Here is a 13613-nt window from a genome sequence, read left to right as displayed (position 1 = left end):
CATGCACCCACCGCACCATGTCCCGGCCAGAAACCACACCCGACTTACACGTAAACCGCATCCTCAAACAGCAAGCATCACATACAAGGGACACGAGAGCGAGCCCACACCCCTATTTTTTCTTTCGTTTCTTACGATTTTGCGTGCGTCTGAAGCGAAAAACGGGACTGACGTCCTGGCCACAGCCCTACTTTTCTGCCCTCATGACTGTCGTCACTTTTCGTCTGGGTTGGTTGGGAGGGACCGGATGGGAATGGTGGAGCGTGTCTCTCTGCAGTGTGTCTGTGGATGCGACGGGGGTGCCAAAGGGACACCTCTCGTGCTTGGCGAAACAGCAGCTCAACCACCACCACCACTGCCATCATCATCATCATCATCATCATCGACCGTCGCGATGATCCCATGCGGCGTTCCAACGCCCTCCTCCGTCCTGACGCCACAGGCGCTCTGGGCGTTCCCAGGCGCGTTTGGGCATCTTCATGCCATGCTGAGATTCAAGACATTAGTGCCGTGGGAACGAACTATACCACATGAGAGGGACCCTTGACAGGAAAGCCGCAAACTCGCCTTTACACAATAAACCTCGCGTGTGTGTGTGTCTGCGTTCTAGCTTCCGACCTAGCTCGACATCTTCAGACCGCCGCGCCGCGAAACAGCATCATCGCCACCCAAACAAACTCTCCTGGTCTTCCCTGGCCCCGGTTCCCTGCCAAAAAAAAAGGCGGATCGTCGTCCGGCGGCGCGGTGGTGGATCCTCAAAAAAAAAAAAAAGTGGCAGCGCTTACCTTTGGAGCGTTTCTATCCAGCCAACGCGTCTATTCTGTGCCACGCGACGTCTACACGTCAAGCCGCGTCCGTCCAATCACACGGCCCCGAAATGCCAAATGTGACCAGCCTTTCGAGTTTCCGACCAATCGCCTCCTGTTGACGCCAGGGATCCAGCGTGCAAGTGTGGCTTGGGGACGTTTCTCTCTGCTGCTTATCGATAGCGCTTCTCCCACGGACCCCCAGCTGGTCCCCTCCCCAGTCTTTGCAGATCGCTCCCCCCCCATCCGTCCACAAGGCATTTTTGTCGTTTTCCTTTTTCGAGGTTTACCATCGCGAGTCGCAACGGACGGACGATGGGGCCGGATGAGAGCTACCTTGCTCATGGGCAGCATACACACCTCCCCCCGTTCCGGCACTAGACCAGGGCGCCGGCATGCAGGACGAGGACAATCGGTCTCATGGCCGGATGCCTCTCGACCACTGGGACGACATGAAACGGGCCTCTCTGGCGTGGGAACCTGCATTTTCCACTGGCCTTTCTGCATCCAAACTAAGGTAGTCTTGTTCCCGAATCAAAAAAGATCAACCAAGCAGGAAGAAAAGACCGCAAGGCCGACCAACCAAATCCCGCAGACACGCTATTCTCGACCTTTGCCCGTTCGGGATTGTTTCCCTCTTCTCTGCTCTGTCATACCATACACCTCGAGACACAACCGCATCCCACACACGACAACTTACTTCCCGTCTCTCTGGGGGGCGTGTAACGAGCGCGGCATCTACGTGTGGTCGTCCAATGCCGTCCCTCGCTTGTTGTCGTGGAACCGTGGACCCGTGGACCACCACGCTTTTTCGCCCTCCCCCGGTTCCCGTAACCTAGTCTCTGCATATGCAGGTCTCGACAGAGGTGACTCACCTTCCAGTCGTTCCCTATGAGGGGCGACGGGACGATGCGGACTAGGGGGGGGCTGGTTCCAACTCTCGCGAGAGAGGCTCCATCGACGAGCAGCAACAGGAAGAAGGAGCTCAATCAGCCTTTTTTGGTGGTTTTCAGAGTTTGTATGTGTGCTGCTGCTGCTGCTCTTCGTCCGAAGTCGAATCAGTCCCCTTGTCCCATCCCAACGTATATCTGGAAAAGACATCCCGCATCCCACCACCTCGTTGGCCTGATTTTCGAGACCTCTTTCTCATCTCTCACCAATCCCGGTTTTCCATTCCCCCAAGGCGAACGACTTGTACGAGTCTGACTGGATAGCTCACTCCCGTTCAGACGTCTCATATTGTGAAACTTTACTTAATCGAGCAACCCAAAAAGTTTGAATACCCTCATTCGCCATTGCCAGAAAAGGTCCATTGTGTTCTAAAATCTTACTTTTAGCCATCTTGAATCCCACCCGATATCCCCTCCATCTACCTCACTTTCCTCTTCAACCCTTCATCCCACTATAGTCATACGACTCCGGGTTGAACAAGGGACAAACGGATCCATATCAAAGCCATCAGCTTGTATTAGTGGAGGAAAGGACAGAACGAACTCTAGATCGCGGCCACCGCAACGACATGAGATCAACATGGCCCAGCAACAACACACCCCGTTACTGTGCCTGTGGCAGAGGGAAAACTCCCACCTAGGCCAAAAGGTCCTCGACCTCCTCCCCCGCGCCGACGTCGCCTCCCTCCGCCTCGCCAGCTCCGCCTGCTGCAACATCGCGACCAAGCCGCTCTTCTGCCGCGTCCGCATCACCTTCACGGCAAACACCTTCACCAAGCCCTCCCGACTCCAAGCCCTCGCTCGCGTCGGACAACACATCGAACACCTGCACTTCCACTTCGCCCACACCGACGCCACCTTCCTGCCGCCGCTCATCCACCCCGCCACCGGCCGCGAGATCTCCTTCCTGTACACCCCGCACACGAGCATGGCCTCGGTGCTCGCGAGGCCAAAGTACGCCAACACGGAGCTGGGCGAGATCCTGACCCAGCAGTACCCTCCCCTCTTCCACGCCGCCACCAATGTGCCCAGCTTCATCAACGCCATGAAGCACTTCTCCAACCTGCGCCACCTCACCATCCGCTGCCCTGGCCAGGGACCCCAGGAGCGCTACCGCAGGGACATTGTCGACTACGCCCTCATGAGCCTGCGCATCGCCGTCGAGCGGGCGCCCCTCGAGAAGCTCATCAAGCTGTCCCTGTCGGGCATGCACCCCTCCGCCTTCAACTACCTCCGCCACGTCCCCGGCTTCGGCGCCGTTCCCTCGGCGGGCCGTAGGTGGAAGCAGATCCGCAAGCTCAGCATCTCCGTCGAAGCGTGGGACTTTTACGGCCCGTCGCCCGGCCTGGACCACCTCAAGATCATCGACGACTACATCCGCGGCTTCTCCGGCACACTCGAGAAGCTCAACTTCACCTGGCTCGGCCCCAAGGGCCCCAACCCTATCGCCCTCTCCGCGGATCCTCTCTTCGCGCCCCCGCGCAACTGCAAGAAACTCTTCGCGGAGGTCACGTCGCCCATGTCCCCCCTCCCACCGGCGCCTGCACGCAAGCCTATGCACTTCCCGCGCTTGCGGTACATGCAGGTGCGCAACGCGACCATGACGGCGCCGCAACTTGCGGATCTTGTCGACGCGCACCAGAAAACCGTCAAGGAGTTCGACTTCGACAATGTCGTGCTCATCAACGGCGGCAGCTGGGACGAGGCGCTTGCCCCGCTGATGGAGCCTGTGTCCTCCAAGAGCGACCTCTGGTCCCAGCACTCACACTCTAGAAACAACTCCGAGGCAGGCAGCTTGCACTCGGAGCCGTCCCACGAGGACTTTGACCTACCCTCGCCGTCGGCTGCGGCCGCGGCGGCTACCCGCGAGCTGCTCGACTTTGACCTCGGCAGTGAGCTACTATACGTTAATGATGAAGATGACCACTATGACCTGTACGATGGTCTGGATGAGCGTCTGGACGAGGATCTGGACCCGGATGTCGCGGCTGCCAAGGAGGCCAGCACATCGTTCAGCACAATACTCAAGAAGAAGCGCGTGCACCGACGCAGAAAGCACCGCAAGGACGATGGAGGCAGGGAAAAGGAGGCCTCCTCTTCCAAGCATCACAGGAGCAGAAGCCAGAGCCGCCACCGCAAGCACAAGCACCACCGACAACCGCCCCCGGTACCGGAAGAGGACGATGTCTTCCGTCCGTCAACGCCGGTGCCCATTATCTCGGCGCCTATTCAGGATACCTCTTTACACCCGGTGTTGCTCCAGCCGGCTGTGTACGACCCCAACGCAAGCCGACTTTCAGATCCCGAGGACTGCATCTCGTCGGTGCAACGCAACATCGAGCAAGAGGAGGCGCACCGCGTGCTTGCCGAGGATGCGGCGGCGCGGGTCAGCGCGCTTCGCAAGGCCAAGGCGGCGGTATTGATGAAGCTTTCTAAGGAGTTCAGGAGCAAGACGCCAGGCCCACCCAAGGACTGCAGCATGCAGACGAGGCTCAGAGAGGGCTTCTTTGGACGCAGCTTCGTGAGCGTGCTGCCCGACGACCGGGCCATGTCCAGCCAGTCTGCGCTGGTCCCGCTCATGTTTACGAGATCATGATGAATACCCAAACAAAAACAAAACAACCACACCCAGAAAAAAGCCCCATCGACTTGACGACGAAACACCTGTACATTCTGTTATCTGTTACCTTATGTAAGTCGGGAAATAGGACGGCGCATTGGATCCATGTTTTCGGACGGATTTGGGACTTGGCTGTCGGAAAGGAAAGGCAACAGGAAACAAACCCAAAGGCTCCGGAGAGTCGGGTCAGGCGGGAACGGAATGGGAACATGACAGGGATGAGGGGGGCTTTATGACTATTGTAATGACTGACGATACACCACTTTCTTCTTCTTTGTTAAAATTTGAGAGATGTTTGAACCTGAAGACGATGCGTTTGGTGATCCGAGCGAGTATTGTTTATTCGGCGAAAGTGCCGCCGTGGAAAAATTGTTTCCTCTGAAGCGCCGAGAATTTTCTTGGTGCCGTGAAACGCGGATGAGGCGTGTGGGAGGGAAATGCCGAGGGACGGGACCCGGATAGCGGAGAGCGAGGAGGGCAAAGTCTGAGTAGGTCGGAGGTGCCGCGGTGGACTCGGCGAGAAGCGCTCGAGTCTCGGTGAGGTCGACAGCAAAGCGGGTGGGCAGACCGGGAGAACCTGGATAAATGGGTGCAGGCGAAGTGCGGCGCAGTGGAGCAACATCGCGTGTTGAGTGGTCGTTGGAAGCTCCGAGAATGACGAGTAAGATCTCGACATGCTGACTTGTAGTGCATTGCTTGGGTAGTTATTGAAAAATTGGGTAGTTATTGAAGCTGTTTTCGGACCCTGCTCCATGCAACGGAACGGGAGGCGCCAGTGGTACTGTTGAGCTACCTTAGTCGACTTGTACGTGTGTGGTCAGTCACTCAGTGTGTCCATAGGGCGGCGGCGGCGGCGAGTGTAGTGTAACATTGCGTACCTAGCAATGTCAGCCGATTGTAGGTCTCTCCAGAATGCAACTCCCCCGCTGCTGGCGGCGGTCGAGAATGTGACGGCTCATACGATGGGCGGCGAGTTAGCCCGGACAGGCTGACGCATTCCCGTTTTTGTTCATGGAGGAACAGAAGGTTCGCGGGAAGGGAAGGCTGGTGAGATTCTGCAGCCACCGCGCAGAGAGAGAGCCGCTTTCATCCGAGGCGTTTTGACTTCCCGTCGCAGCTTTGGAGTGCCTTGCCCACATTTGTAGCCTCATCTCCGGGGCATTTCTGGCTAGGCCGCGGTCGCCGGTGGTGGTTACTTGTGAGGCCCGGGCAGCATAATGGATGGTGGTGAAGGACAGGGGGACGTGGTGGAAGATGGATGGGGATGGATGGCGAAATGGGTGGAAAGGACAAGGGTAGGGATGATGGGTTGAAGCGAGCGAGGGCGAGGTGGGAGATGGAATTCGGGGATGGGGAGAATTTTGGGCGAGGGACAGATGGGAAACGACCTAGCGAGACCGTGGTCTGCCATGCCGGAATGGGCTCGAGTTGTATCCGTAGATAGGGAAGACGTGGACGGGGGCGATGTTCGATCAGCCGGTCGAAGCACGATCTCGATGAAGAAGTGGGAAACGACAGCTGGGAGGCGATGGAGGACTGGACGGGAGGCACCGCGACTGAGTGCTGAATGGTGAATGGATGCAGGATGCAATTGGAAAGAAAAAAGCCATCCCTCGTGTTCCTCGCTGTGTGAGTGTGCAGTGCATTGCCCACTCTTTGGCCTCTGCCCCCCGTGGCAGCCGTGGGCAACCTATCGAATCTTCCCGTCTGGGTCCCCTGGGCACGTCTGGGAAGGGCCTAGATGCCCGTGGACCGCTCCCCCGTCGGGACTTCCAAGGGCCCCCAGGACACGAATGGGACGAGGGGTCCCTGTCGAACGTGAGCAGCGTTTGGGCGAATTGACTTCTTGACTCCGCTGATCGATGATCGCTGTGCGGGAGAGTGACCTGCTGAGTACATCCCTTTCCTCTCACTTGCATCCAATCGCCGGCGGCCACTACTTACCTACCTACCTAAGGTACTGTGTAGATGCGATACAGAAAGAATACTGGCCGTGCTCCTTTCCTCACCTACCTAGTCACTGCCTGGCCAGTCAATGGCGGTCGTCAGCCAGTGCCATGATCAATTCAAAACACATCCACTCGACGACGATCCGGGGAACTGCTGCATCGCCAAGCTGTCTCCTCCTCCTCCTCCCGCTCAACCCAGCTCGTTTGTGCCACCGTTCCACCACGTCGTTCTTCGTACATCTCCCGATTCTCCGACTGAACCAAAACATCGACGACGACAACGACGGGCTTCGTCCTTCCCTCAGCAGAGACGATCAATCTTCGGCCGATGACTTGTCGTCCGTGTATCCGTCTAGATGGCCGTGCTGAGTGAGTTCTGCAGCCGCAAATAGCAGCCACGGCACTCGTAGTCCCGTGCTTTGCGCGGCCACCCACGTATGCTGTCCGCCATGTTATCCCCCAGGCGCGTACGTGAATGCTTCTCGACGGCCGTCGTACCTACGCCCGCGCCAAACGACACGAAAGTTGCCAGCCAGCAGTCGAGGGCTGAGCAAGCCCGTTTCTCCCCTAACCTTCGCCCTTGCGAGACGCTACGCTGTAGCGTCCTCTACACGTGTGTGATACTTGGCGCTAAGGTACCAAGGACGCGGTAGCCCGTCTTCTGTCCTGGCTTACTGAAGCCCGTCCCTTCCGTCCCTGAGGTCGCTGGCCTCGATGACAGCCAGCTAAAGCAGCTCGCGGAGGTATCTAGATAGCTAGCAAAGGCAAGGTAGGCAGGTAGGTAGCTAGAAATGCGCAACACAGACAAACCGCTCCAGTTCCGGCGGTATCGTGATACAGACAAACGGCAGAAGAAGCTTCTCCGAGTCAGAGTCTGAATCTTCAGCTGCACCTCTTCTCGCTCGTGGTGTCTTGGTCATCTCGCAACCTTTCTTCGTCCTTGCCGTTCTGGACTGTTTGAAGGGAACACAGTAACCACCACACCTTGCCTCGTCCGAAGCGCTAGACCTGAGTGAGCTCAGGTAAACGATACGTACCCGCCAAGTACTCCCATTGCGCCTGCAGCCTCTACTCTCCACTGCACCTCCAGTGTGCCTACCCTGGACCTGGTCTCAATGGGACCTGGATCCCAGCTCCTCCCGCGACTCCACCCTCAGCGGTCTCTCATCTTCTTTCTCCTCGCCCTCCTCAGCCCATTTCCTTCTACCAATTTTACCCTCCACCTCAACCGACCGAGAGACGAGAAGACGACGTCCTCGCCGCGTCTGCAAATCTTCTGCCTCCTCGACGACCAACCGAACGATCGAGCTCGCCGTCTCCAAAGCGAATACCGACCCAGGAGCGCATCCCGAGGGCCGCCGTTGTCACCCTTCCCTGTGCAATTTAACGACAGACACGGCTCCCCGGTTGCTGCTGCTGCTGCACCTCGATCAAACGGAAACGAACTTTTGGTAATTGCGGATACCTCACAACACAACCGCTTTCGCCTTTGGGCGCCCGCGTGCCAAGCACAACAACAAAACCTCCGACTTCCATCCCCCGTCACGACAAAATCGCCAAACGTTGCTCGAGTCGGATCTAGGGTTCACCACTGCAGACGATGAATGCCGCCCAGACCGCGCCAGACTCCTCGTTATAGTCTGTTTCGAAAATGGGCATCAGGATCGCCATTCGAGAACAGCTCGCCTTCCTCGTGGTGATTGCTGTTCTTGTTGGCTTGATGATCCTGTCCGTTCCTGTCTGGATCTATGTCAACCAATTCGTCGCCCAGGTTGAAGGGCGTGAACTTGCTCTTACTGCCTCATTGAAGGCATCTCGTATTTCCTCCGAGCTCGAGCTCGTTCAGACCAGCATCACCACCATCTCCTCGCGAATTCTCATCCAGAAGTCCCTCGACTCTTTCTACAATGGCAGCACCAGCGATTCAAATTGGGACAATGCAAAGGCCGACCTCAAGAGTGCCCTTAGTGTGGTTTCTCTCACTGGATTGCTACAGGGCAGACTATACTCGCGTAACACCACGGGTAATAAGTATGGCCTTGTAAACGTGACGGGCGATTCCATTCCCGACATCGAGTTGCCGTGGACTGCAAGCGGCAACAGGACCCTGCTCTCGGATACGCCAGAGGGCTATCCCCCGGATCTTTACCCAAACATCACTTACGCGGATCTCGGCCGCCAAAACCCATACAGAAACAATACCAGGGCCTTCTCTGCGTATGCCTTCCCCGACGTTCGTCTTTCTACTAATGGTGGTCTGCTCCTTGGCCCACTTGTTCTCAACGAGAGTGCGGCTCTCATATCGATCACTGTTCCCATCCGCGACAACGATCTGCCGGACTTTATTCTCGGCTACATGACGCTCGTCGGCCTGGCGAATTCTTTGATCAGTGTGCGCAACTCGCGGGAGGGCCTTGGAGACACCGGTCTCGTCCTGCTTGTCGGGCCAACGAAGTCGTCCAATAGGTTCCCAATTAATCAGCCAGCCAGCAACGCTACCTATCTTCCCAACCGAGATACCTTTGGGGACGTGCCGGTCAAGTTTGTGCTTCCGCCCAACCCGTTGTCAGGACAAGCCGATCGACATGAGGAGCGCAGCTGGTCCAGCAGCAAGGATGATGAGCCTTTCCCAATGAAGGACTACCCAGCAGTCTTTGACTCTTTCTCGAAAAAGTTTGTTTCGCCAAATAATTCCAGTTCCCTGCTGTCGACGCACAACGAGCAAGGACTGCCTGTTGCTGTTGGATTTGCGAGAACCAACACGGCCCTCGTCAACTGGACCGTCATTGTCGAGCAGGCAAAGTCTGAAGCAGACGCTCCGATAGACACGCTCCGGAATATCATTCTAGGTTGTGTGTTCGGTACAGCAGGTCTGATAATCATTCTCATTTTCCCATGCGCACACCTTAGTGTCATGCCCATCCGCAGACTCAAGTCGGCCACAGAGAAGACAGTCCAACCACCAGGCTACGAAGATGGCGACTGGGACGACTTAGATGACGACGAAACCCCCGGATCCGGTGCCATCTCGTCGCGATCCCGGCGTTCGAGAAAGGATGGAATCATTGCAGCGGTATACAAGCTTGTCGGATACAAGCCAAAGGAAAAGCCCGCGTCCGAACACGACCGCGACTCAACCCGTCGCATTTTCAAGATTCCTGGCAAGGTCACGGACAGGAAGCATTTCATTACCGACGAACTCACCGAGTTGACCGAGACCTTCAACGACATGAGCGACGAGCTGGTCAAGCAATACTTGTCGCTGGATCAGAAGGTTCTTGAGCGGACGCGAGAACTCGAGATCAGCAAGAAGGCGGCCGAAGCTGCTAATGAAAGCAAGACGCTCTTTATTGCGAACATTTCTCACGAGTTAAAGACGCCACTCAATGGAATTCTAGGAATGTGTGCCGTTTGTATGGAAGAGAACGATGTTCTCAGGATCAAGCAGTCTCTCAAGACGCTTTACAAGTCAGGTAAGCTTCCATTTTCCCACTTGTCGTGAACGTTCCTGACAGTCTTAGGTGACTTGCTGCTTCATCTCCTTGAGGATCTCCTCAGCTTTTCCAAGAACCAAATCGGCCAGCAGCTAAGTCTTGAAGAGAAGGAATTCCGGTTGGCAGACATCCGGTCACAGATTCTTACCATTTTTGACAAACAAGTCAGAGAAGGCAAAATCACTCTCAATGTCAACTTCCTCGCATCTGATGTGATCGAACTAAGCCCCGAAAGAAGAAGCATGGACACAAGACTACCAGCTCTTGGGCCTCACGGTACTGGCAGATTGAAGGACATGTGCCTTTGGGGCGATACGCATCGCATTCTCCAGGTTATCATCAATCTCGTTAGTAACAGCTTGAAGTTTACCCCGGCTGGCGGTAGGGTCGACGTGCGGATCAAGTGCATTGGCGAGGCAGAGACCCCAGCACTTAATGGGGAAGGGAGCCGCTCATCTTCGTTTTCTAAGGAATCGCGGAGACACGGCAGGTCTCGGCACCGAGTCGGTTCCAGCTCGAACAACTCGACAAGCTCCAGAGCCAACTCAACTACCGAGAATCCTAAAGGCACTGCTCTAACCATCAACCCAATGGAGCCTAAGTCAAGCCCGCACATTCACATCCGAGAACGATCTCCAACGCCGCCACCGCCAGGCGCAAAGTCGTATATCTTTGAGTTCGAAGTGGAGGACACTGGCCCAGGCATCGCAGAACACATGCAACAAAAGGTCTTCGAACCCTTTGTGCAAGGTGACCTCGGCCTGAGCAAGAAGTTCGGTGGCACTGGTCTGGGTTTGAGTATTTGTCACCAGCTCGCAACCCTTATGGGCGGTTCCATCACGTTGAAGAGCACTGTTGGCGTTGGTACGACTTTTACCATGCAGATTCCTCTCAAATATGTCAAGGACAGGTAAGGTTTTCCATCAACGGGGGAAATCTTGAGGCTAACACCCTGTAGAACTTCGAGCACGGCATCTAGCAGCATTAAGTCTCGGCCTCCCAGCGTCGATACAATCGAGCCTTCAGATATACCTCGAGACCCTAAACGCAACTCTGGCGGAAACCATACACCTATCAAGCCTGCTGGCGAGACAACGGCTAAGAGCCTGTTGGAGCAACAGCCCAGACTTGTCGGTCTCAGCCAGCCGTTTTTCGCGTCGAATCCCGCACCAAAAACAAAGAGGAACACGAAGGAGTCCCAGATGGCGGCGATTGATGCCGCAATAGCCTCCAAGGGCGAAAATAGCGGAAAGCTACGGGTCCTCGTTGCCGACGACAACTCGACCAACATCGAGGTTGTGAGCAAGATGCTCAAGCTGGAAGCAGTCTACGATGTGACAATCGCCAAAGATGGGCAGGAGGCATACGACCTTGTCAAGGCCAATATGGACAAAAATCAGCGATTCGACGTCATCTTTATGGATATCCAGATGCCAAACCTCGACGGCTTACAATCCACCAAGCTCATCCGTCAAATGGGCTACAAGGCACCCATCGTTGCTTTGACGGCATTCTCGGAGGAGAGCAATGTCAAGGAATGCATTGAGAGTGGCATGGACGAATTCCTCAGCAAGCCTATCAGAAGGCCTGCTCTGAAGCAGGTGCTGAAGAAGTTTGCGACGATTCCAGAGGAGCCCGAGACGATCAGCCAGACAAGGAAGACGACGCCAGAGTCAACTCCGCAGAAGGCTTCCAACGGCTCAGCAGTCCATAAGGAGACCGTGAACGAAAAGACAGACGCTATATTGCCAGTCCAGGCAAATGGTCAAGCCAACGGGCCTTCATCAGAACAACACCTCTCGGAGAAGGGGATGTGATTGACGTTTAACGACTTTAAGCAGACAGTTTTCTATCGTGTTTTTTTCAGTCGCTGCATTACTAGTTGTTTCGCATAGGATTCCCCCTTTCCTTTCGTTTGGAAGCGACTCAAACAAAAAGTTGGAGTGATGGCGTTCTATGGTTGTATTTTGCTTCCCTATGTCAAGATTTGTACTCGTAATGATGTTGCCCAAGGAGGGCACCGAGGCAAACGTCCCGCCTCTAGCATACATGCTTTTCTTTGGGAACGATGCATTGAATGGGCTGGGACAGTTGCGTCAAACAAGACTGCTTTTCGGTCTTTTGCAAACCTGCGAGGAGAGATGAAAGACTTGGAGAGGATGGAGCATCTACCACATGTTAAGAGGAGCGGGAGGCAGACAGATCACGATTCTTTGTCATATAGTGCGGTTGGCGTTCCGGGCGTACACGACGATATCCGGGACGCATGAATCCTCCTCCTCCCCGCCAAACGACACGGGGAGCGAAGCGAGTTGATGGTTGGAAAAGGGAAACAAGGCGGCGAAACGGAAGCAAGGAAAGATAGAGAGAGACACACGACGTGGCACACATTCCGTCCCTTGGGAGAACCTTCCTTTTTGGACATATACCTTAATGTCGAGAGTAACTACGGCGGACCAATGCTTTCATCGGTTTCGTTTTCTAATCACCCCCTTAAACTCGTTTGCCATCTTTCATCTCGTTGATGTATTAATCGCCCAGGGTCCTCTCATGCCATGTGTTTTTTTCAACAGCACGCATGGAATTCCGCAGCTATTGGACATCATAATTCTTACCATGCTTTTTAGGACCTGCCGTATCTGGCCTCGTCAGTCTGTTGTTGTTCATGTTCACCGCTGATCGTGGACCATGCTAAACAGAGATAGATGCAGGAAGACGGGTCCCGGGGAATTCGGGTGCGGATACCGATGCCGCGATGGTGTTTGGTTTGGTTTGGTTTTGGCCCCCCTCTCTATCCCCGCCTTCTCGGAATCTCCACATTCGGATGAGCGGAGCACGTCGGCATCTCGACTGAGTCCCACCGGGTCCCCTCCTCCCAAGTGGATTGTGGTGGTGGAGGCCCGAGGGGGCAGGTTGGCCGTGGGCAGATATGACAGATTGCACATCGTGGAGAGTCGAAACGGTCACGCCGGGTTGTGTTCATCTACGCCTGCGGACAGCACGATGGCGTAGCAAGACGAGTATCTCGGACGTCGTGGTGCCATAGAGGCCATAAAAAGTGCTTCATCATTGCGGGATTCATGTACGTTGAGTACCGCTCGTACTTTCATTTTCATCACTGCGTAATACAGACCAGAAAGAAATGAGTAAGAAAACCAGAAAGCTGCTTGAACAATAAAAAAACCCAAACTCCAATCGGTGTCACTATCCGCCCAGTCGCTGCCATCGACCGAGGGACCCGATCATGTCCAACTCCATTTCGTGCCCGACCCGTTTGAGTCCCGTTTGCCATCCAGGACCTAAATTTGCACACCTTTGCAACCCTCCCTGTAGCTTACCGTTTCCCAGCCAGCGCCACCTGGCGAGAAAGCATTTGAGGGTATCACCGCAATCGAGTACAAGTAGGAAATATCGAAAAACAGAGCACGAGCAGAAACTACAATCGCCAGCGTACAAAAAACAGTGAAAGAAAAGAGCAAGCAAATCAACAATTGCTAATTGAAAACTGACGTGATTAGGAAACGAGGAAAAGAATCATGCAACAATTGGGCCGTTGATGGCGCGGTGTCGTTGCTAAGCCAGACCCGACAGCTCCGGGGTGGAGACTGCCATCGTGAGTCTTCGGCGAGAAGAACTAACCATGTAGTGCTCTGATAAGAAGAGTGTTGAATCAAATAAGCTCCGTTTGCGTCATAAATGCCTCTGGTGGAATCAGAGAAACGAGAGCCCCAGAACTCTCACATTGATGAAACGGGGCAGGCGATAAGAGTCATGCGGACTCACGCTGAGTGGGG

At 55.2% G+C, this 13613-nt stretch overlaps 2 protein-coding genes across 2 annotated transcripts; both read left to right on the top strand.

Annotated features, from left to right (window-relative positions):
• Positions 1–2336: 2336 nt before the first annotated feature.
• CGGC5_v015723 (uncharacterized protein) lies at positions 2337–4352 on the top strand (the record flags this gene model as incomplete). Its single annotated transcript, XM_032020485.1, has 1 exon — positions 2337–4352. One exon carries the CDS (start codon positions 2337–2339, stop codon positions 4350–4352), a length of 2016 nt encoding a protein of 671 aa, XP_031882497.1.
• A 3624-nt stretch (positions 4353–7976) lies between these two features.
• Positions 7977–11636, top strand: tcsB (Two-component system protein B; the record flags this gene model as incomplete). The annotated part of the gene is made up of 3 exons (XM_032020486.1): positions 7977–9798; positions 9847–10729; positions 10778–11636. 3 exons carry the CDS (start codon positions 7977–7979, stop codon positions 11634–11636), a joined length of 3564 nt encoding a protein of 1187 aa, XP_031882496.1.
• Positions 11637–13613: the final 1977 nt, after the last annotated feature.

Source organism: Colletotrichum fructicola (assembly GCF_000319635.2).
Source record: "Colletotrichum fructicola Nara gc5 chromosome Unknown KSG_Nara_v1_contig10, whole genome shotgun sequence".
Lineage (NCBI taxonomy): Eukaryota > Fungi > Ascomycota > Sordariomycetes > Glomerellales > Glomerellaceae > Colletotrichum > Colletotrichum fructicola.
Note: the sequence above shows the minus strand (reverse complement) of the source record. Positions and strands in the feature narration are given on the sequence as shown.